This window comes from Phyllobates terribilis, unplaced genomic scaffold (assembly GCF_046119375.1).
Source record: "Phyllobates terribilis strain yellow unplaced genomic scaffold, ASM4611937v1 Scaffold_1__5_contigs__length_1240528914, whole genome shotgun sequence".
In the NCBI taxonomy this organism is placed as follows: Eukaryota; Metazoa; Chordata; class Amphibia; order Anura; family Dendrobatidae; genus Phyllobates; species Phyllobates terribilis.
The window spans coordinates 908698408-908722623 of NW_027362761.1; the positions used below are offsets into that span (position 1 = coordinate 908698408).

The 24216-nt window shown below is 39.8% G+C and overlaps 1 protein-coding gene across 12 annotated transcripts in view; it reads left to right on the forward strand.

Annotated features, from left to right (window-relative positions):
• BLTP1 (bridge-like lipid transfer protein family member 1) overlaps positions 1-24216 on the forward strand; it is a 303862-nt gene that overhangs the window by 229895 nt on the left and 49751 nt on the right. For 7 of the 12 annotated variants that reach the window (XM_073641272.1, XM_073641320.1, XM_073641292.1 and 4 more), the window contains 13 exons: positions 362-459; positions 1412-1597; positions 4303-4471; positions 6940-7151; positions 8983-9181; positions 12076-12135; positions 15778-16004; positions 16900-17097; positions 17282-17409; positions 18564-18687; positions 18771-18880; positions 19893-19983; positions 20443-20508. In XM_073641272.1, coding sequence (XP_073497373.1) covers positions 362-459; positions 1412-1597; positions 4303-4471; positions 6940-7151; positions 8983-9181; positions 12076-12135; positions 15778-16004; positions 16900-17097; positions 17282-17409; positions 18564-18687; positions 18771-18880; positions 19893-19983; positions 20443-20508 — 1868 coding nt within the window. The remainder of the gene's footprint in view (positions 1-361; positions 460-1411; positions 1598-4302; positions 4472-6939; positions 7152-8982; positions 9182-12075; positions 12136-15777; positions 16005-16899; positions 17098-17281; positions 17410-18563; positions 18688-18770; positions 18881-19892; positions 19984-20442; positions 20509-24216) is intronic. The other 5 variants (XM_073641311.1, XM_073641346.1, XM_073641356.1 and 2 more) reach the window with 3 other exon arrangements.

Genomic DNA, 24216 nt, shown 5'->3' on the forward strand with positions numbered 1-24216 from the left:
GTCATACAAGTTTTCAATAAATGGAGGATAATTTTGTCATATCTTCACAGTCAGTAACACAATTAGAATGCACCTTTAAAAATTCTTGTTCTTGGCCCTGAATGATAAAGTTCTGTCACAAGCTGTGCTCCCGTGGGGTCATCACACAACCAGGGTGTTATCTGCTGAGAGTAGACATTGACGGTTCCTAGTGAATGACCAAAAGCTATGTGCAATTGCTACAGAAAGTAACGGTATATTGCAAAATTGTATTACTTTTCATAAAAAAACAAAACGCCCTTATTTTCTGAAACTACTGTATCCTATGAGAGCCATGGTTTGGTGGTAGTGGCCCTGTCACATAACCTGAATATATTTTTAGGTGGAGAACAGCCAATTCCTCTCTGGAATGAACATGATGGTGCCACAGATGGAGATAAACCAAAAATCCTGCTTTATTCCCTCAACTTGCGATTTAAGGTATATATAATCCAAGTTTTATGTTATTTATTTACCATATGTCCCAAAAAAGGTGTGCAGTCATGACCACGTCCAGCCGGTCTGCATCCACTGCATAGTCTTATATGTGCTTTTTACTAAAGGATCGATGTAGGGACAAATGCTATTTAAAGTTTAGGTTCCCCTGTATTTTTTTCCCCAAAGAAACCAGCAGCATTAATGATTTAGAGTGCTTCCCTTATATACCTGATAAGCATAATGTGCTCAGTCTATCTCTGACAAAGCTGATTATGCCTGGTCCTCACACGCAAACTTTAAAGTATCACTGTAACTTCAGCTGACTTTTCAAAATTAGAGGTCACTAATATTATTTATGGCCATTATATGTCTTGTGTATGGCATCTTTTAGACATTTTCAGCTGTGCAGGATCTAGTCACTAGAAGTTGCAGCAGCTTCTCTTTGTGTATCTTTGTATCTGCCAACTCCTTTATCAATAAACTTCTGTAGGCAACAGCAGTAAATTGATCTAACAATTAAGACAGTTCACTAGAATTTTTTTTTTAGCATTATTATTAATAATAAATAATATAAATATATAATATTTATCTTGGCTGTTTTTCTCTACCACTTGATGTAGGTGTCGCTCATTGTTGTCACTAGGAGCCATATATATTGACTGGTCCCCTTGTCATCCCCCAGTGATGCTCTATAGTAATGACAGTGTTATGAGAAAAAATGATTGTAATTGATACTGCTGGGTACACTTTAAACAGGAAGATTCTGTTGGGGTAAAAATTTGTTGTGGGTGTTTATATAGCTTAATGTACATTACTTGTTACTTTTCAGAGTACTTTGTCAAACATCTGTGGAGAAATAGTAGTGCAATTCTTTGTATTTTTTTGTAACATGTCAGCTAGAATCCCACTAATACACATTGGCAGATGTTTGAGTCCTATTTCATTTATATTTCAGGGCATTCAAGTGACAGCTACAACTCCATCCATGAGAGCAGTCAGATTTGAGACTGGACTAATAGAACTGGAGTTGTCAAATCGGATTCAGACAAAGGCCATGCCTGGAAGCAGCAGCTATCTGAAGCTTTTTGGGAAATGTCAGGTTGACTTGAACTTGGCGCTTGGACAAATTGTGAAGCATCAGGTTAATTTCTTTATTTTTTTCTAGAAACATGGCTCACATTGTAAGTGTTTGTGTATTTTATAAGAATTTGGTTAGTAACAAATGTATTTGCTTTTTCTTCATGAACATATTTAGAGCTTACAATTTTCCAATATTTTTGTCATTATTGTGTTCTACTCCTTTATCAGACCCTTACCAATGATCTTGTGGGTGAATAAACATGATGACTGCTCTATAAACCCTAGGGGAAAAAGCCTTCCTAAAAAGGCTGTTTTAGCAGCAAAATAAAGAACTGAGGTTTAGTGTTGGCTTTTTTCGGTTTTACTTTGAACATAGTTACTTCATTTATTAGAGGAAATGATGTTCATGCTGAAATGATGTTCTTTCCAATTTTGGATTATGGCCCCCACAGTGCTCACTGGAATTTTCAGTAGTTTTGAAATTCTTTTGTAACTAATGCCATCAGTATGTTTTGAAACAATAAGGTTGCAAAAGTCTTGAGACAGCTCACTGGTTTTACCCATCATGTAATAACCAGCTGTTGTTATTTTTCACTAAGTTGCAGGATAGCTTCCTAATTACTGACAGATTTCTGCTGGTGTCATGGCTTTCCATGACTTTCTGCACCTTTCTTTCTTCATGTGTTCAATAATTTTTCCTTGTTATCTTTTCTCATTAGTACACATAACGTCATTTATGGACATGTATGGTTTGATTTCTTTGCCTGTGTGGATTGGATAGGTTGTTAATGACATCTGATGAGAATTTCATGTCAATAGCACCTTTAGAAATATATTTACTTAGAAAATTAGTGACGTGTTCAATACTTATTTCATCCGCTGTATATGTTTCAGCTTCTATAAACGTCTGGGTCTTGAGATTCCAAATGATCACCCAAAAGCCTGTGGCGAAGCATTCAGATTATCAGGTAGAACCACCTGTGTTCTTGCATGAGTGTGGCAACAGTAATCTGTCCGCACTTCTACCTGCTGAGTACTTCTGCAGTCTTTTGAGTGATCGGTGGGGAAGTTATTCTTAAAAGTATACCTGTCAAACTCCGGCCTGTGGGCCAAATCTGGCCCGCAGGGTGGTTAGAATTACATTATTTTGTATGTAGGACTATGTGAGGCTCATTATTCTGTATGTAGGACTATGTGGGGTCTATTATACTGTATGGAGAACTATGGGGGGCTCATTATTCTGTGTGGAGGACTATGTGGGGCTCATTATTCTGTGTGGAGGACTATGTGGGGCTCATTATTCTGTATGGAGGACTACGTGGGGTCTATTATACTGTATGGAGGACTATGTGGGGCCCATTATTCTGTATGGAGGACTATGGCGGGCTCATTATTCTGTATGGAGGACTACGTGGGGTCATTATTCTGTATGTAGGACTATGTGGGGCCATTATTCTGTATGTAGGACTATGTGGGGCCATTATTCTGTATGTAGGACTATGTGAGGCCCATTATTCTGTATTTGAGGACTATGTGGGCTCATTATTTTGTATGGAGGACTATGTGGGACCCATTATTCTGTATGGAGGACTATGTGGGCTCATTATTCTGTATTGAGGACTATGTGGGGCCCATTATTCTGTATGGAGAACTATGTGAGGCCCATTATACTGTATTGAGGACTATGTGGGGCTATTATTCTGTATTGAAGACTATGTGGGGCTCATTATTCTGTATGGAGAACTATGTGGGGCCCATTATACTGTATGGAGGACTATGTGAGGCCCATTATTCAAGATGGAGGACTATGTGGGGCTCATTATTCTGTATTGAGGACTATGTGGGGCTATTATTCTGTATTGAGGACTATGTGGGGCTATTATTCTGTATTGAGGACTATGTGGGGCTATTATTCTGTATTGAGGACTATGTGGGGCCATTATTCTGTATGGAGGACTATGTGGGGCTCATTATTCTGTATTGAGGACTATGTGGGGCTATTATTCTGTATTGAGGACTATGTGGGGCCATTATTCTGTATGGAGGACTATGTGGGGCTCATTATTCTGTATTGAGGACTATGTGGGGCTATTATTCTGTATTGAGGACTAAGTGGGACCCATTATACTGCATACTAGTTGGTCCGCAACTTTGTCCAAGTTTTTCTTTTCGACCCTCTTTGACATCCCTGCTTTAAAGGGACTGTCCACTGTGGTGGACAATTTTTTCTTTTAATTTAAAAAGTAATTCATTGTTTAAATGTTTTTTTCACATATCATTAGTACATGTGAAAATAAGAAATTCTGTAATATCTATTAGAGAAATCCGCTTTGTGCTGATTATTCATTCTCAAAATTCTCAATTGACTAAAATGCAGCATCTTTAATGTGATCAGTGAATATAGATCAGCTGAGAAGAGCTCAGAAAAAGACAGATATTTTCCCTTCAGAACAAGCTTTCAGGTACTCATTCTGCAGGCTACAATAGACAGTGCAACACAGAGGCTATAGAAGGAATTCGGTCATTGTTCTCGGCAGCACACGCCCTGTTTACATTGGGCACTAACTATGTATAGGGATACATGAAGCCCTATATAATAACTGACCTAACTCTGTTCTAGGATGCATTACTTCTTCCGTTCTCTTTTCTGTGATTCTCATAGTACACCGCTGATGTGATGGGTTGCACTGCATGCTGTGTTTTCTTTGATTTTACATTAATACTTCCTACCTTTCTTTGCATTTTTGTTTGCTATTACATGTACAGGTTTATGAAGAGGCTGGATCCGATTTTCATCAAGTTGCGTATTTTAAAACTCGTATTGGCTTGCGCAATGCATTCCAGGAGGAGATCAGTGGATCAACAGGCAGAGAAGCGGTTCTGATCACTCTAAGTAGGCCTATCGTCTATGCTCAGCCCGTGGCCTTTGACAGAGGTATTAGCCAAATATTTTACCCCACCTTTATTTCACCGATTACCTTTAGTTGTGTCGCTTAACAATGCTTATCTACCTCTGCGGTACTAAACAGGGCAGTGGAGTCGGAGTCGTGGAGTCGGAGCCCATTTTGGTGGAGTCGGAGTCGGTATAAAATGGACCAACTTCTACTCCTAAAATATATAATAAATTGGGTACAGTAGTTCAATGCAGTTTGTGGGGAATATTTTTTCATAAGAATTTGGGAAAGTTATGAAATGTCCTATAAATGTCTGTCCTATTCCTGATCTAAGGGTCTAGACTTTTAGCTGAGATGAATCTGTGCTACAGTAAATTTATCACTTAAACATGAGCCATGGATGAGGGAGTCGGAGTCGTGGAGTCAAAGTCAGTGTCATGGAAATTGAGGAGTCGGAGTCGGAGGTTTTGCTTACCGACTCCACAGCCCTGGTAGTAAAGCAAAAGCACAAAAATTTGGATTCGGATTTACATTTTTAAGATTTTATTTTTTTTAATCCTTTAATTGTAAATGATTAAGAGGCCTTTACAATACAGTATTGGTTAAAACATATACCCTCCATCCTTACAGTGCCCACTGAACTGACCGCTGCATGTAACCATTACATGCGATCCCTTCCGGATAACCCCTCTAATTTAACCAAGCCTAATTCTTGTATTATTCTTGTATTAAGAAAAATTCTGCACCTTTTTAATATACTTCATTTTAGTCCATTACCTTTTTCAAGATCTTTGTTATTGTAAATCAATGTAAATGCTCATGTTTCCACCCTGTGACTGACCTTTCTCCAGAACTAATTCTTCTCCCATTTTCTGTAAAACACTGAAATTCAGAAAAAATACAGTTTGGCAATCCAGTCACCCATATGGAGTCTACCAGCTTACAGGCTGGGCACTCTTGTAATTTATTCACATCTGTAATCTGTGTTTGAACAGGTTCTTGTTCAGTTTTGGTTCTTTTTTGTGTCATTTAATAGTAATAAGCAGAGATCTTGAAAGTATTTGGCTAACACCTCAGCTGTATTAGAAGTCTGCCTGTTGATTACATTGTGTGTATATACAGTACAGACCAAAAGTTTGGACACACCTTCTCATCTCATTTAAAGATTTTTCTGTATTTTCATGACTATGAAAATTGTACATTCACACTGAAGGCAGTGTCACCGAAAATGGTTTTCACTTCACAGGTGTGCCCTGTCAGGTTTAATAAGTGGGATTTCTTGCCTTATAAATGGGGTTGGGACCATCAGTTGTGTTGTGCAGAAGTCTGGTGGATACACAGCTGATAGTCCCACTGAATAGACTGTTAGAATTTGTATTATGGCAAGAAAAAAGCAGCTAAGTAAAGAAAAACGAGTGGCCATCATTACTTTAAGAAATGAAGGTCAGTCAGTGCGAAAAATTGGGAAAACTTTGAAAGTGTCCCCAAGTGCAGTTGCAAAAACCATCAAGCGCTACAAAGAAACTGGCTCACATGAGGACCGCCCCAGGAAAGGAAGACCAAGAGTCACCTCTGCTTCTGAGGATAAGTTTATCGGAGTCACCAGCCAGGTGACAAGCAGAAGAGACTTGTTTGGGCTAAAGAACACAAGGAATGGACATTAGACCAGTGGAAATCTGTGCTTTGGTCTGATGAGCCGAAATTTGAGATCTTTGGTTCCAACCACCGTGTCTTTGTGCGACGCAGAAAAGGTGAACGGATGGACTCTACATGCCTGGTTCCCACCGTGAAGCATGGAGGAGGAGGTGTGATGGTGTGGGGGTGCTTTGCTGGTGACACTGTTGGGGATTTATTCAAAATTGAAGGCATACTGAACCAGCATGGCTACCACAGCATCTTGCAGCGGCATGCTATTCCATCCGGTTTGCGTTTAGTTGGACCATCATTTATTTTTCAACAGGACAATGACCCCAAACACACCTCCAGGCTGTGTAAGGGCTATTTGACCAAGAAGGAGATTGATGGGGTGCTACGCCAGATGACCTGGCCTCCACAGTCACCAGACCTGAACTCAATCGAGATGGTTTGGGGTGAGCTGGACCGCAGAGTGAAGGCAAAAGGGCCAACAAATGCTAAGCGTCTCTGGGAACTCCTTCAAGATTGTTGGAAGACCATTTCCGGTGACTACCTCTTGAAGCTCATCAAGAGAATGCCAAGAGTGTGCAAAGCAGTCATCAAAGCAAAAGGTGGCTACTTTGAAGAACCTAGAATATAAGACATATTTTCAGTAGTTTCACACTTTTTTGTTAAATATATAATTCCACATGTGTTAATTCATAGTTTTGATGCCTTCAGTGTGAATGTACAATTTTCATAGTCATGAAAATATAGAAAAATCTTTAAATGAGAAGGTGTGTCCAAACTTTTGGTCTGTACTGTATATACACATTAAAATTAGAACCCTCCCCTTTTTAATGGCCATCTTCTTGATTGTTCTGCTCCTTTTCAGCTGTGCTTTTTTGGCTGAATTACAAGGCAGCGTATGATAACTGGAATGAGCAGCGACTGGCACTAAACAAAGATATTCACGTGGCAACTAAAGAAGTGGTGGACATGCTGCCAGGCATTCAGCAAACATCTGCTCAGGCTCTGGGAACACTCTTCCTTCAACTAACGGTTAATGACCTGGGTATATGCTTACCCATCACCAATGCCCCAGCGGTAGGAAAACAAGCTAAAATGTGTTTCATTGCTGGTAATGGATATGTATGTATGATATACAGTAGGGTGCCGCAGTATATGAACAGTGACATAATCTAATTTAGTCTCTGGACATCAATGCAATGGATATAAAGGGGTATTCTGATTTTTTACATTCATGGCATATCCACAGAATATATAAATGTATAGTAGATATGGGTGCCACCAATGAGACCTGCTTGTACCTGACCCATGCCCCTATCAGAGGGGAGGTGGTGTGAATCTTCAGTCATATGAGAATTCTGTCCTCCTCTCAACTGACAGCAGCATGCATTGTGGCCCCATCCCCAAGATAGCTGCAGGTCACATTAGTAGAACCCATTTTTACTTCACATTGACGGCATATGCCGTGGAACACCCCTTTAAAACAAATCCATCAAGATGTGATTGACATGTAGATTTCCAGCTTGATTTCAAGGTTTTTTTTTTACAAAAGAATGACATTTACCTCCTAGGAATTATTACATTATTTACATAGTCCCTTCATTTTCATAGGTTCAAAATTATTTGGACAATTGATTGTTAGGTCTCCTGCCATGAATGTGCCCATTACCTAAATAATTCATGGCAAACTAAGGTGATAAAGGTCATGGCTGATTCTAAATGTTGAATTTGCATCTGGTAGCTGTTAATGGGAAGTCTCAATATGCAATCCAAAGAGACGCCATTGCAAGTGAAGGCTGCCATTACTAGACTGAAAAAGAAGAAACCTATAGCAGAGATAGCCTTTAGGACTTTATAAGTATCTAAGATGAAGCAGCAGTTTTGAAAATATATGAAGTTATATGTTCTACTCAGATACAAAAACTGATAGGACAGTGCTTCACAGTACAGAAAATGACTAATACATAGCGCAAGAATCATCCCAATAGCTTTGTTATAAAGGTAAAGAAATGGCATAATCTTCAGTAGTCTCCCAACCTCAGCCTGCTTGATAGTACTATCCACTTACTGAAGATAGCTGCAGATGAGGCCTGGTAAAGCATCACATGGGAGAAAACTCGGTATTCCTTGATGTTCAGGTACCAAACTTCCTACAGTCATTGACTGCAAAGAATTTGTATCCGAGCATTAAAATAATGCTGATATTTATAATTGTTTGTTAATTTACATTTGAGCCTGTCAGCCTATGTTAAAAATGGCTGTAATTCCTAAATGCTTCAAGGGTTTTCTCAAGTTGAGAAGTTATCCCACATCTATGGGATAGGGAACAACTTCCCGACTGCTGGGGTCCCGACTGCTGAATCCCCACCGATCCTGAGAACCAGGCCTCTGTAGAGCCCCATGTGAATGGAGTGATTGATCATGTGCACATCCGTGGATGTGCGCATGATTTACCACCGATCAAGTAACACGAGGCTCTTCAGAGGCTTGGTTCTGGGGTTCGGTGGGGATCCCAGCGATCGAACACACAACAATCTGCAATTTAATTTATCCCCTATCCCATGGATGGGGAATAACTTCCAAACCTGAGAATACTCAATATTTTTGTAAAACTCCTTGGACTGAATCTGTAAGTCAGCACTTCATTCACTTCCCGATTGTTTGGTTTCTCTCTCTCATGATGTACAAATGCTAAATTGGGAAACTTCACTGTCCAAATACTTCTGGACCCATTTGTGTGTACCTGCGTGTTGGGCAGCACACTGGCTCATTGGTCAGCTCTGCTGCAGCATTAAGCTCTCTGAATCTGGGCTGGACTGTTGTGACACATGACAATCCTCATAAGCCACAGGAAATAAATATATGTATGATAGATTTTTTTTAGTAATAAAATATTGTTTTTCCATAGGCAAATCACACAGCTGACTTTGATACCGGTTCTGCTTTGGTGCTTACAATTGAGAGCACTCTGATCACAGCCTGTTCTTCTGAGTCTTTGGTGAGCAAAGGGCACTTCAAAAACTTCTGCATTCGCTTTGCTGATGGTTTTGAAACCTCATGGGATGATTGGAAGCCAGAAATTAGAACTGACCTGGTCATGAATGCATGTAAGTATGTTGTTAGCATGTACAATGGATAAACAGTTATATTTATTGTGGCGATTATTGCTTTATTAGCTAATGATTTTTACATGCATGATATTTTACTTTTTCTATACAAATCTATTTAAATTAATTATATTTTTTCAAGTTCAATGGGTTTTTTTTTAAACTACATAGAGGAACCTGGAAATAGAATTTTATATTTACGTCCGCTGTTGTCTACATATATTTTGACATATAACGTTACCTAGTTAGTGGAATTGCATCAGGGCTTTGTCTTTCAACACATTGACGGTGCAAAAGTTGTTTTTTTTTCTGTTTTTTCAATTAGTTATATTTTTAGAAAGGGTTTCCAGGCTTTTTTTTATTCCAAAGGCTTGCTCACTGTAAAAATAATAATTTTTACTTGTCCAGTGCTGCCCCTGGTGTGTTTTGACAGGCTGACAACAGCGCATATGACCACTGAGTACAGCAGTGATGCCTCTGTACTCGACTGGTCACTGGTCTCCTGACCCGATCTCAACAGCCTCAAATGGGCTGCTGGGTTCAGATCAGAAAACCTCTTGCCAGTTCATGCAGAAGGGACCATGGTTGTATGAAACCAGCCTTACACAGACAACTGGTCAATTTTGAATGAACACTGATTTATAATTAATTTTCCTTTTAGTGGCGCTGCAGAGAAATTGAACATTTCCTGCCAAATTTCGCCACTGATAACAGCTAATCACTGGGGGTACCAGCAAGTGGACTCTTCTTTATTAGTGTACTTTCAAAGGACCTTTGTTACTAACCGGAATTGTCTAAAGTGGAGAGCCCCATTTAAGGGGTTGTTCGGCTTTGCAATTTTGTTGACCTGTCCACAGTATAGGTCATAAATATGAGATTAGTAGGGGACTGATACCCGGCACCCCCAATAATCAGCTGCTTTCAGCAGCGGATGGTTGTAAACAGTGAACAGAGCTGGAGCACCAAAGCTCTGTTTAATATGTAGTGGTCATTCTCATGGGCTTTACTATGTAGTGGTCATTCTCATGGGCTTTACTATGTAGTGGTCATTCTCATGGGCTTTATTATGTGGTGGTCATTCTCAGGGGCTTTACTATGTAGTGGTCATTCTCAGGGGCTTTACTATGTAGTGGTCATTCTCATGAGCTTTACTATGTAGTGGTCATTCTCATGGGCTTTACTATGTAGTGGTCATTCTCGGGGGGCTTTACTATGTAGTGGTCATTCTCGGAGGCTTTACTATGTAGTGGTCATTTTCGGAGGCTTTACTATGTAGTGGTCATTCTCAGGGGCTTTACTATGTAGTGGTCATTCTCATGGGCTTTACTATGTAGTGGTCATTCTCATGGGCTTTACTATGTGGTGGTCATTCTCATGGGCTTTACTATGTAGTGGTCATTCTCATGGGCTTTACTATGTAGTGGTCATTCTCAGGGGCTTTACTATGTAGTGGTCATTCTCAGGGGCTTTACTATGTAGTGGTCATTCTCAGGGGCTTTACTATGTAGTGGTCATTGTCAGGGGCTTTACTATGTAGTGGTCATTCTCGGGGGCTTTACTATGTAGTGGTCATTCTCGGGGGCTTTACTATGTGGTGGTCGTTCTCTCGGGCTTTACTATGTAGTGGTCATTCTCAGGGGCTTTACTATGTAGTGGTCATTCTCAGGGGCTTTACCATGTAGTGGTCATTCTCAGGGGCTTTACTATGTAGTGGTCATTCTCAGGGGTTTTACTATGTAGTGGTCATTCTCAGGGGCTTTACTATGTGGTGGTCATTCTCATGGGCTTTACTATGTAGTGGTCATTCTCATGGGCTTTACTATGTGGTGGTCATTCTCATGGGCTTTACTATGTAGTGGTCATTCTCATGGGCTTTACTATGTAGTGGTCATTCTCATGGGCTTTACTATGTAGTGGTCATTCTCGGGGGCTTTACTATGTAGTGGTCATTCTCGGAGGCTTTACTATGTAGTGGTCATTCTCAGAGGCTTTAATATGTAGTGGTCATTCTCAGGGGCTTTACTATGTAGTGGTCATTCTCAGGGGCTTTACCATGTAGTGGTCATTCTCAGGGGCTTTACTATGTAGTGGTCATTCTCAGGGGCTTTACTATGTAGTGGTCATTCTCAGGGGCTTTACTATGTAGTGGTCATTCTCAGGGGCTTTACTATGTAGTGGTCATTCTCAGGGGCTTTACTATGTAGTGGTCATTCTCTTGGGCTTTACTATGTAGTGGTCATTCTCTTGGGCTTTACTATGTAGTGGTCATTCTCAGGGGCTTTACTATGTAGTGGTCATTCTCTCGGGCTTTACTATGTGGTGGTCATTCTCTCGGACTTTACCATGTGGTGGTCATTCTCTCGGACTTTACCATGTGGTGGTCATTCTCTCGGACTTTACTATGTGGTGGTCATTCTCTCGGACTTTACTATGCAGTGGTCATTCCCAATGGTTGTAGTCAAGCTCCTATTGAAGTGAATAGGAGCTGAGCTGCAGTTCTCAGCAATGGCCACTAAATGGTAAATGGAGCTGTGCTGTTCTGGCTTTATTCACTGTTTACCTCCACTTGGAGCTGAATAGCAAGCGTGCGGGGTGTTAAACCCCCACCGATCTGATAATGTTAACCTGTTCTAAGGATAAGTTATCAACAGCACACCAGACAACCCCTTTAAGCTTTTATCTACCTATTCTCTGTGTACAGTTTGGGTATTAATAAGAGCTACTTACAACAGTAACAGAAGTTACCTATTTATCAGACAATTGAATATACACTAGGAACGACTAAATTCTCAGACATTTTGCCACTGAAGAATGAAAATATAGCAAATGCTTTTTTTCATACACTTTTACGGCTTTGTGAGAGAAATCGAATGTGTTTGTGCATTCATCCTTAGGTGTGGTACCTGATGGAACTTATGAGGTGTGCTCTAGGACCACAGGACAGGCTTCTGCAGGTAGGAGGACACAGTCCACCTTCTCTGACAATTGGGTTTTACTAACATAATACTCTAAAACGGATGCTTCAGACAATGGCAGCGGTCACCATAGCCATCCATTGTAAAAAAACATATATGTACGTTCTTTTTTACTAGATACCTTTGTTTGGAAAAGCCCAGTCACATTATTCCAAAACACGGTAGCCAGTAAAAAATATATATGCTTTTTTTTTAAATCATGTTGATGGATCCCACTTTGTGCCGTCAATTTGAAGCACAATTTTAGGCACATACAGTACAGACCAAAAGTTTGGACACACCTTCTCATTTAAAGATTTTTCTGTATTTTCATGACTATGAAAATTGTACATTCACATTGAAGGCATCAAAACTATGAATTAACACATGTGGAATTATATACTTAACAAAAAAGTGTGAAACTACTGAAAATATGTCTTATATTCTAGGTTCTTCAAAGTAGCCACCTTTTGCTTTGATGACTGCTTTGCACACTCTTGGCATTCTCTTGATGAGCTTCAAGAGGTAGTCACCGGAAATGGTTTTCACTTCACAGGTGTGCCCTGTCAGGTTTAATAAGTGGGATTTCTTGCCTTATAAATGGGGTTGGGACCATCAGTTGTGTTGTGCAGAACTCTGGTGGATACACAGCTGATAGTCCTACTGAATAGGCTGTTAAAATTTGTATTATGGCAAGAAAAAAGCAGCTAAGTAAAGAAAAACGAGTGGCCATCATTACTTTAAAAAATGAAGGTCAGTCAGTCCGAAAAATTGGGAAAACTTTGAAAGTGTCCCCAAGTGCAGTTGCAAAAACCATCAATCGCTACAAAGAAACTGGCTCACATGAGGACCGCCCCAGGAAAGGAAGACCAAGAGTCACCTTTGCTTCTGAGGATAAGATTATCCGAGTCACCAGCCTCAGAAATCGCAGGTTAACAGCAGCTCAGATTAGAGACCAGGTCAATGCCACACAGAGTTCTAGCAGCAGACACATCTCTTCAACAACTGTTAAGAGGAGACTTTGTGCAGCAGGCCTTCATGGTAAAATAGCTGCTAGGAAACCACTGCTAAGGACAGGCAACAAGCAGAAGAGACTTGTTTGGGCTAAAGAACACAAGAAATGGACATTAGACCAGTGGAAATCTGTGCTTTGGTCTGATGAGTCCAAATTTGAGATCTTTGGTTCCAACCACCATGTGTTTGTGCGACGAAGAAAAGGTGAACGGATGGACTCTACATGCCTGGTTCCCACCGTGAAGTATGGAGGAGGAGGTGTGATGGTGTGGGGGTGCTTTGCTGGTGACACTGTTGGGGATTTATTCAAAATTGAAGGTATACTAAATCAGCATGGCTACCACAGCATCTTGCAGCGGCATGTTATACCATCCGGTTTGCGTTTAGTTGGACCATCGTTTATATTTCAACAGGACAGTGACCCCAAACACACCTCCAGGCTGTGTAAGGGCTATTTGACCAAGAGGGAGAGTGATGGGGTGCTACGCCAGATGACCTGGCCTCCACATTCAGCAGACCTGAACCCAATCGAGATGGTTTGGGGTGAGCTGGACCGCAGAGTGAAGACAAAAGGGCCAACAAGTGCTAAGCATCTCTGGGATCTCCTTCAAGATTGTTGGAAGACCATTTCCGGTGACTACCTCTTGAAGCTCATCAAGAGAATGCCAAGAGTGTGCAAAGCGGTCATCAAAGCAAAAGGTGGCTACTTTGAAGAACCTAGAATATAAGACATATTTTCAGTTGTTTCACACTTTTTTGTTAAGTATATAATTCCACATGTGTTAATTCATAGTTTTGATGCTTTCAGTGTGAATGTACAATTTCCATAGTCAAGAAAATACAGAAAAATCTTTAAATGAGAAGGTGTGTCCAAACTTTTGGTCTGTACTGTAGATCCTATGAATTCCTTGCCAACTTTAAGAAGCAGAAAAGGATAGGCTTCTTAAAAGAGGAAAAAGACACGTTGAGTCCCACTTGTGCGGCTGCTGCACGTAGCTAAACACCTCGCTGACATATGGGAGGAAATGGCTTCTTCCCTTTGTAAGTGACACCTCCTTGTTACCACAAGCTCATACACTGTTCGGCCCGGCAGGTGGCCATTTATTTTGGCCACACATGGCAGCCGCATCATAGGACCTAACCTTCATAGATTGTTATCTAGGCTATTATTTTTTTCGGCAAATGCAAACTTCCAGTCAGCAACAACACTGAATATAGCTGTTCATGGGGGTGCAGGGTGTTGGACCCCCACCGATCTTCTAATGAACATAAAAGTAGTAGAACGCACCTCTAATCCCCTTAACTGAGAGAGCCTACTTCTCACCTTAGCCACATATGTGATTTTTCTGCCGAGTATAGTTAGCGAGCCATTTAGAAGTCTTTTAACCAAACTTTTTCTTCCTTTCTTCATTGTTTTGTTGAGAAATCAACAATCCTTAACCACATCTAGCTATAGTATGCAATGTCAGAGGCCTACCACCTAGCCAAATCACACCTCCTGCTTTACCCTGATGAGGCATCTTCATGTGGCAAGGCTCGTTAAAGGGTCTATATTGTCAAATAAGATCGTTATCCCCAGTAGGTGGCAATAGACTTCTAGTTCTCTTCCTCTCTGAGGATATTTGCATAATATTAGCATATGTAATGATTTTCCCTGGATAGGTTACTGAATGTCAGCAGTACTTGTTATCTCTCATAAACAGTAGATTTCCAAATCTCTGCACAGTTTATGCAAACTTTTCAATTTATTTTAGAAAGCAGTATGGGGTGTAAAGGCTGGCCAATATCACACCTCCAGTCAACGTTGGCCAAATACCAAATATTATGTCACTTATGGCCAAATCTGCAGGTGCCCATGCCCTGTTCAGATCACTTTAATGGCCTTTGTTGTGTACGCCAGGAAAAGCTCCTGACATATACCGCTGAGGGATACAATATCGTGACATCCGTCACTCGTAGGCGCCAGTGTAAAATAAATGCTGTATACCAAGCAGTGTAGTAATTGTACTGGATTTCAATATGCTCGATCATTGTGTTCTCACAGGAGAACAGCTTATTGTCCTCACCCTGAGGTCAGCTCTGCCAAACTTACATGGGGTGTATGGGGTAAGGGCTTCTGGAGAAATAGATGTCTGAACTCTATGGTCTCCTTAAAGCGAATCTGTCACCTGTACAAAAGTGGCCACTTTTTACTCTTAATTTATTCCTGCTGTCCCCCTGAGTGTGCAACTTGTCTTTGTTTTGTTTTTTTATTAATAACAATAACATTATTATTATTATTAATATTATTAGTATGTGCATCCACCATACTGTTCCAGGGCTGCGGGCCTTTTTACGAAGTGTGCCAAATATGCTAGATTTTATTGTCTTTACCAATGGGCCAGATTATCCAGGGGCATTTCTCCAGGCTGCTCTGCATAATTAAATTGTTACCACCGCCACCTTGGTAGAGACCATAAAAATTAGCACTAAATAAAGAGGCTCATATCTCTGGAATCATATAGCGGAATAAAAAAAATAAACCGGAATAGTCAAGGGAGCTGAAGGAATAAAATAAGAGTAAAAAGAGTCCACTTTTGACCCGGTGACAGGGTCCATACACATCTGACATTTTTTTCTGTACCATAGAAAGCAGCAGTGCGGGCACGTGGACTTTGAACGTTTTATGGAAGATGTGTGGCATTGATGTACACATGGACCCAAACATTGGTAAAAGGCTTAATGCTCTTGGCAATACCCTGACCACACTGACCGGAGAAGAAGACGTTGATGACATTGCAGATCTGAACTCTGTGAATATAGCTGACCTGTCAGACGAAGACGACGTTGATACTATGTCTCCCACCGTACATGCGGTAAGTTCTGGCTGCCGTTGTTATTGTGCACTGTATGCTGTGACTGATCTCTTCCATATGCCACTTACTGTACAAGTGTTGACATTTTTTATCTTTCTAGAATGAAAGCAAGCCAAACAGTTCTTCACATTGCTTTGTGTCAGGGATATTAATACTTTATTCTTGGTGTAATTCTGGCTTTTATAAAGAGAAAATAACTGCAATATTAGGGTAACACTGTTCACACTGGCACCAGTTCACCTGTCAGAATAGTGCAGCATGTTATCGCATTACATGTACTAACTTACTTGTGCCTTTGACAACCCTCCTATATTAGATATAACATGGAATATCTCTGTGTATGAGAACATAACTGTAATGGTGGATCCATAGCTTTATCCGATTTATATCTGCGACAGTCCTTTATTATACAGCTTCTGTGCAGTTATTCCACATGTCCACTGACCTTCTCCAGTGTAAGAAGCACTGTCTTATCAGTGGGTGAGTGCCGTGGATTCAGTGACTTGGTAATGTGGCATAGGGCTGTGCAATTTTACCTACAACCAGGCTGCTCTCCTAGCATTAGTGAAAACTATTATTGGGGTTCTTCCCAAAATTGAGAGAGACTTCCTTTGTAGTCTTGTTTGCCTTGTTTTTCTCTAAATCAGAAAGTATGGCTCATTGGGCCAAACCATCGCTTCCAGTAAATTCTTTGTTGCCGGTCTTTCCTTTGCTTGGGAAGGTAGTCATTTGGCTACACATTAGGGAACTGTAGGTAATGTCACCTTCTCTGTAACCATTTTTAAGCTCTGTTTAGAAGGATATAAGATGAATGTATCATCAGTAGTAATGTAACTGTTTTGTCCTGTAGAATTTAGAGTCTCATCTAGAACTAACCGCGCTGTTTGCCGTTTAGAACGCAGAAGCAGTTTGTGTAAATGGAGAAAGCCACAAACTTACCTTTGGTCAGCGACTTGTAAATCACCTACTTGGCCTGCACCCCAAACGACAACGTTACTCAGTCCCTGCAGACTATCTCTCTGGTTCAGAAATATCTAACTCCGGTTCTGTCAGTTTACATACGAACGCAAGCAGGTCTCACTCATGGGCAAATGTATGTAAAAATGATCCAAACTTAATCAAATCAACCAAACTCGGATCACTGGTGAATGTCACAAGGAATTTAATTGACTCTTAATCCATGATTACTGCATGCCTAACTTACATGGTTATTGGTTGTAATACACTCGGTGCTATTGTGGGGCTAAATCCGAATGTAACGTGAGCTATTATTCCAGGAGAGCGCAGACTACAGGCGGCCAGGGCAGGCTGGATCTCAGAGCGCACGGGGAGGACAGAAGTTTGTGAAGCGTCTAGTTGATATACGAGAGCTGAATGAACAAGCCAAAGTTATTGATGATCTCAAGTAAGTGGGCAATGAGGGAACTTTCCTAATCCCTTCGGCATACAAGGCCGATTGTTTTTCTATATCGTATTTTCTTTATTTAGTGTCTTCAAATAATAGATCTATAAGTGAGACCGAGTATAAAAGTAGACTTGTACATTTTTCTATAGTATTACTTAAACTATATTTACATCTTGTGATTATTCAATATTCATTTTGAAATTAATCACTTTATGATTTAATACTTGGGGAATCCAGGAAAAACCTCCCGATGTACATGTCAAGAGCATTTATAGGGCATTATTCACTCAAACACTTCAAGCTGGTACACATGATTATCTTTTTTATTTCCCCATGAAGGAATAGTGTAGTAGACTTATTTTTTATTCTGTATCGGTCTATTGAATAAAATATACTGTGCATTGTACCTTTAATGTACAATAAGATTCTATGTGCTTTGTGGCCCACTGTATGCCCATACAGGAGGATAGCATTTCTCAAGCTATAAGTCAGCTTAAACCCTAGTACAATAGCTGATGTTTAACCCCTTAAATGCTGCTGTCAGTATCTTAAATTTCAAGTGCAGCAGTGTGCCTATGAATTACCATGGCAGTCGGGGGCCTTTAATACTCTCATGAAGCCCAGCAATAGGCTGGACTTCATAGGAGGTCATCATTTCTTTTATATACTGCAATACTGGATATAGAATTTGCAATCTATCACAAGGTCAAGTCACCTAAGAGGACTAAATAATATAGTAAACCTGAAGAAAATTTCTATATGTTTTTTAACGAGTTCTGAAATTTTTTTTAACCATTAAAATCGTGCTGCCGGGAAGAATCGTGTTGCCAGGTCATTTTTTACCCACGAAGAACACCATAAAAATTAAACCCCAAAACTAAGTCGGAATTGTGTTTTCTTTTTTTCACCATTTTTTTTATCCCAAATTATATGATGATTAATTGATGATGATATTAATGTGAATGGTGTCATTTAAAACTTCAACTCATCCTCCAAAAATTAAGCCCTATATTGACGGAAAAATAAAAAAGTTATGGCTCTTGGAAGAAGGGGAGGAAAAATAAAAGTGAAAAAATCTCCCGATCATGAAGGGGGTAGTAGTATATCTATTCTACCTCAAGGGCATTTGTTAAGTAGCTGTCATTTTCTATAAGGAAACTTGGAGCAAGTGAAGGAACCATAAACCAGGAAATTCAGCGGTATCAACAACTTGAGTCTGTGGCGGTTAATGATATCCGTAGAGATGTTCGGAAGAAGCTGCGTAGGTCCAGTATGAGGGTGAGTTATTACAAATGGTCAAATATTTGCAATGCTCAAAATGATTGAAAATTGAATTAATTTTCTCTTTTTTATGCTTAAAGGCAGCTTCACTGAAGGACAAATGGGGCCTTGGATATAAACCTAGCTATAATCGTTCCAAGAGCATCACTGCATCTGGAAGACCACCTCTAAAAAGAACAGACCGAGCAAGGTAGTTTATTAAGTATTTCAGTCTTGTATTTTAGCAAAAACCTGTTAATTCTACTAACATATTTTTCTATTTATAAAATATTACACATTTCCGGCTATCAAACAGAAAGGTATAACTGATACCCCATATTCTGAGCGCAGTGAAGAGAGAAGATAACATCTTTACCTTTATCTCTTCCACTAATATTTCCATATATTATGAAGTTTTATTAAAAGTAATAATGTTTGGGGAGAGGCAGCGGAAAGCAACTAAAAGGGGTTCAACGCTTTAGGCAATGGTTATATTGCATTTTACTCTCACATCAGTGGCTTAAATCTGAAGCCCTGGAAAACAGCATTATTGACTGCAATGATGCCGATAGAGTCAGACGTTATTTTCTGCCGTGTCAATGTATTTGAGGCTGGCTACCCGCCTCAGATAGCAGATACTGCCAAAAATGATGTTCAACAGAGCATATAGTTACTTTGTCTGCATCGTTACACTCAGTGACCTTATCAGTGGAAATGTCTAAATCTTGTTTTCCGGGGCTTAAGACATAAGCCCCAACTGGGCCACTGATGTAAGGTTAAGGTGCTATGTGAACCCGACCTTATACATTATTTGTTAGGAGGGTCCTTTGATAGTACACATATCATAAATTATCCCCCTGCTTGAGACCCCCAGTGATCAGCTGTTATCTGAGCAGAAACTCCGGTCAGTAATAAGAATTCAGTTGCACTGCAGCACCCCCACAGGTGCAACTATGCATTACAGAGCAACCATTCAAATCAATAGGTTGCCTTTATAATGCAGAACAGGGCAGGTCATCCACAGTGAAAACACTTTTTTTTGTTGTGTGTGAGAAAATGGAATGACATGTTGACAGTAAAAATGGACGCACAGACCAAAAAAAGAGATGAAAATTTGAGAAATCAAAATTGATCCAGGTTTCATTTGAGCAAAAAAGAAGAAAAAATTATGTGTGATTGGAGCCTTACAATGATCAGACTTTTTTTTCCCCCCCGTTATACAGCTCAAGATTAGATGGCGAAGAACTTCCTGAAATCCGTATTGAAGCGGCTTCTCCCGCTGGTCCCAGAGTGACCTTCAACATTCAGGACAGTGTAAGTACAGCATGAAGGCTTGTACAGCAGAACGCCGATGCTCCTGTATTAATCAGTTGTGTGGCTAATGGGATTTTAGAAAAAATAACATTATACTGTAATTCTATAATGAATTTGTGATATTAAACACAAATATAAGATGCATTTGTAATGCATCAATCATAGGGTAAAGGTACTTATTGGATCATTTTGTTTGCACCTATTACTTAGCAGTGCTGGTAAGTGCATTACATTTTATAGCGCTCTGAATGGTAATTGTACTATCAATGCCAGTCAGAAAATGTCATCCTTGAACTCAGTGCTTCTGACATATATGCGGTGTACGGTACCTCTGGTCTGAACTAGTTCATATATGTGTGATCTCCTTCTAAACATCAGAGCTGTGATTGGTTTTGGTTGCTTAATTATAACTATCTAAAATTCATTGTCATTTTTTTTTCTTCTTTTCAAAAATTGAAGTTGAATAAAAGAGTTTTAGGATTTAATCATCAAACTCGATATTCATGGGAGGAAGGGTATTTCAAGGTATTTGCAAATGGAAAACTGTCTTTTAAATCTACTCCAACTTCATCCAAATTTTACTCTTTGTTACGTGAAACCAAAGCAGAGTGTGCAACAACTCTTCTCATTTAATGCCGGTCCAAATTTCAGATTGATAACTTTAATCACAAAATTCACTTTATTAATTAAAAAGATGTGCGTTAAACAATTATGTTCTTTGAACAGTTTCTGACCTGACACTATCAGGAGGAGTCGGTGTATAGTGTGGGAGAAGATTCAGTATAATTCATTTGAATCCCTCCTAATTCTTGGCTCAGAGTCCCGCTGACACTGACTGACACCTATCCTCTGTATGTACACTTGTACAGGGAAGGCTGTCAATCGCTGATTAGGACTTCTGAGTCAAGAATAAGCAGGTATTACATGAATAAAATATAAGCTATACTGAATGTTCTCCTACAAACCTATATCAATCAGTTCAGCTCCTCCGGCTGTATATAACATGCTGTCAGAATATTTTTACAATGCTTGGCTCCTTTAAAATGTATTGGAATTTAGAATTTTATTTGATCTAGAAATCACTCTTCAGCTTTTTCAACACCAAACTGCTCAAAGTTTAAAGTATACATATTGTTATTACATACATACATACACTCTTAAACAGCGATATTGCAACATCAGGAAGGAAAAGTTGGGGAATTATGATCAGTAAACATGTTAATGATATGTAATTTATGTAATTATTATTATTTTTTTAAAAATGGAATCAAAATTTTCAAAACATCTTGATTTAATCAGTAGAGTATGAGCATTGTGCGTAGAAATACACACACTTACACACCTTGGCATGCCATCATTGAGGTTATTAATCATTGTCTGAGAAATGTTCTGTCTCTCGAAATGCATTTGAGCATGAAAATCATCAAAATTCGCTGCTGGCCCATGTGGTTTCCAGACTAAACCCAAGCTATCATTGCATCCACGACAGAAGCAGGAGTCATCGGTGGAGAGGATATACCTCCAATCCAATTTTGGTCTTCATCTGGATACCACATAGGCAACGCCATGAAGAGCCTTCACGAGGGACTATCACACTGGTCCTACTCTTGAAATTATGGTGTGGGGTAGCATAATGTACATAGCCAAACTCCTCTAGACTTCATTTCAAGTACACGAACTGACTTGGTGGTGGAACTATTGGAACTGCCATTTCTGAAAAGTGTCCCAGGTGCCATTTCTAAACACGATAGTGCCAGTCCACATGTTGCTCATGCTACTGCAAGCTGCCTGCGTGGCCCAAACATGCTACCATGGCCTGCAGTCTCTGGACTTGTCTCCCATCAAGCACTTCTGGAACGTCATTGGTCGGAACATGCAAAAGTAGCTGCCAGCACCGGATTTTGTTGATTTGTGTGGCCAAATACATTCAGCTTGGCCGAACATTCCTAGGACGATTAATAACCTCATTACTAGCATGCCAAGTAGTTTAAATGTGCGTATTTCTACGTGTGGTACTCATACTTGATACTGAATAAGCCAAGATGTTTTGAAATTTTGTTTCCATTTTTTCATCGTTTGCAGATCATTAACATACCTATCAATCATGTGATTTCTGTAATTCCACAACTTCTCCTTTTTGTGTCCCAGTCTCAATGTTTAGGAGTATATAGAGAGATATATTTGTGTGTGTGTGTATACATATAGGTGTATCAATGTGAACAAACTTGCTGGTACCTTTTTGTTGGTAAGAAAAACGCACAATGGTCACTGAAATAACTTGAAATTGACAAAGTTAATTTTCAATTTAAATTTACTGAATATCAACGAATGAAAACCAGACATTACTTTTGAATTGTGGTTCAATAGAAAAAATAAAAATAAAGAGAATGTGGCCAACAGCACTCTGCAGCCAGCACTAGACAGTGTAATACAGTCACTATAGGAGGCAATTGCAAAAATGATTTTTAGCCTCAGTTGCATTAGGTAAGAAAAACATACTTCTGAATAATATGTGAAACTGAAGGAACAGTAACATTGATCTGTTTGCAGATGGTCTTATAGCATTTACCTTTAACATGTTTGTCTATAATTTTCATTGTAATCTCTTGAGACAACTCTTTCCTCAGCTTTCTTTGGTCCATGTTCAGTGTGATACACATTGCGATACCAAACAGCACAGTGACCACTTTTCACCTTTTGAATAGGCAGTCTGACTGATTACATGTTTGTAGGTGGACAAACCCTGTAAAGTCTATTGGATTGTAGCCAACCTCCCTGGAAGTGGCTTCCAGAGGAAAATTAATGACAAATTGAAGAGCTGGATAATACAAATGGTAACCAAAGAGCCCAGAGCAACTTCCAAAGAGATTAGAGGTAAATTCCAAGGTCAAGGTACATCAGTGTTAGATCACACCAACTAACGTTGTCATGGCCAAGGTGGGCTTCATGGAAGACGACTGAGGAGAAAACCACTCTTGAAAGTAAATAATAAAAAGTGAGACTGGAATTTGCCAAAATGCATACTGATAAGCCACAAAGCTTCTGGGAGAATGTCCTTTGGACAGATGAGACAAAACTGGAGCATTTTGGCAACATGTCAGCTCTATTTTCACAGACGCAAAAATGAAACTTACAAAGAAAAGAACATTGTACCTACTGTGAAACATGGAGGAGGCTCGGCTATTTTTTTGTGGCTGGTTTGCTGCACCTGGCACAGGGTGTCTTGAATCTGTGCAAGGTACAATTAAATGTCAGAACTGTCAAGAAAATCTGGAAGAAAATGTGCTGCCCATTTTCAGAAAGCTTGTCATGGGTCCTCCAATGGTATTTTGACCCAAAACACACAGCCAAAAACATCCAAGACTGGCTAAGAGCAAAGCATTGGACTATTCTGAAGTGGACAAGGACCAAAGGAAAAGATGCTGGCACTACCACTACACCCAGTTACAAGGAAAAAATAGGATCAAACAAAACGCGAAACAGCTGTCGCTCATTAAACTGATGTCTCTATCGGCAATCCTGTGACCAGAAAAAAGTGCATTTTACTGAAATTTCCGGTGGTGAGTGCTGCTTCTCTTGATCTCCTCTGAATTTTCACGATCTATTCTGAAGTGGCCTTCTATGAGCCCTGATTTAAATCCTATAGAACATATTTGCTAGGATAGGAAACATGCAGTCTGGAGAAGGCAACTTCACATCTGAGACAGCTGGACCAGTTTACTCATGAGGAGTAAGCCAAAATACCTGTGGACAGGTGCAGAAGGCTCATTGAGGGTATGTGCACACGTTGAGTATTTTTTTTTTTTTTTTTAATCAGATACATTTTTATTAAACATAACAAAACTTGGAACAGATATTACATGGCAATACTCGTCTTACAATATTACAGTAAGTCCCCCCTTCCCTTACCCCCCCCACCCTCCCATGGAGACCTTTCTTTCTTTTTTTTATTTTATTTTATTCCCCCCCTTCTTTCCTTTCCTTTACTTCCTTACTTTACTCCTTTTATTTCCTTCCCCTACTCCCTTTCCTTCTCTTCCCCTTTTCTTCTTTCCTTCTTCCCTCTCCACTCCGCCATGCAGTTTACCGAGAGTTTTACTCTACAGTAGTATATATAGGTGTACTCTAATTAATCGTATCCAACCAAGGCTGCCATAATTTATGGAAGTATTCCTGCTTATTCCTCTTGGTGTAAATACTTTTTTCAAGTTGAATTATGTAGTTCGTTTGGGC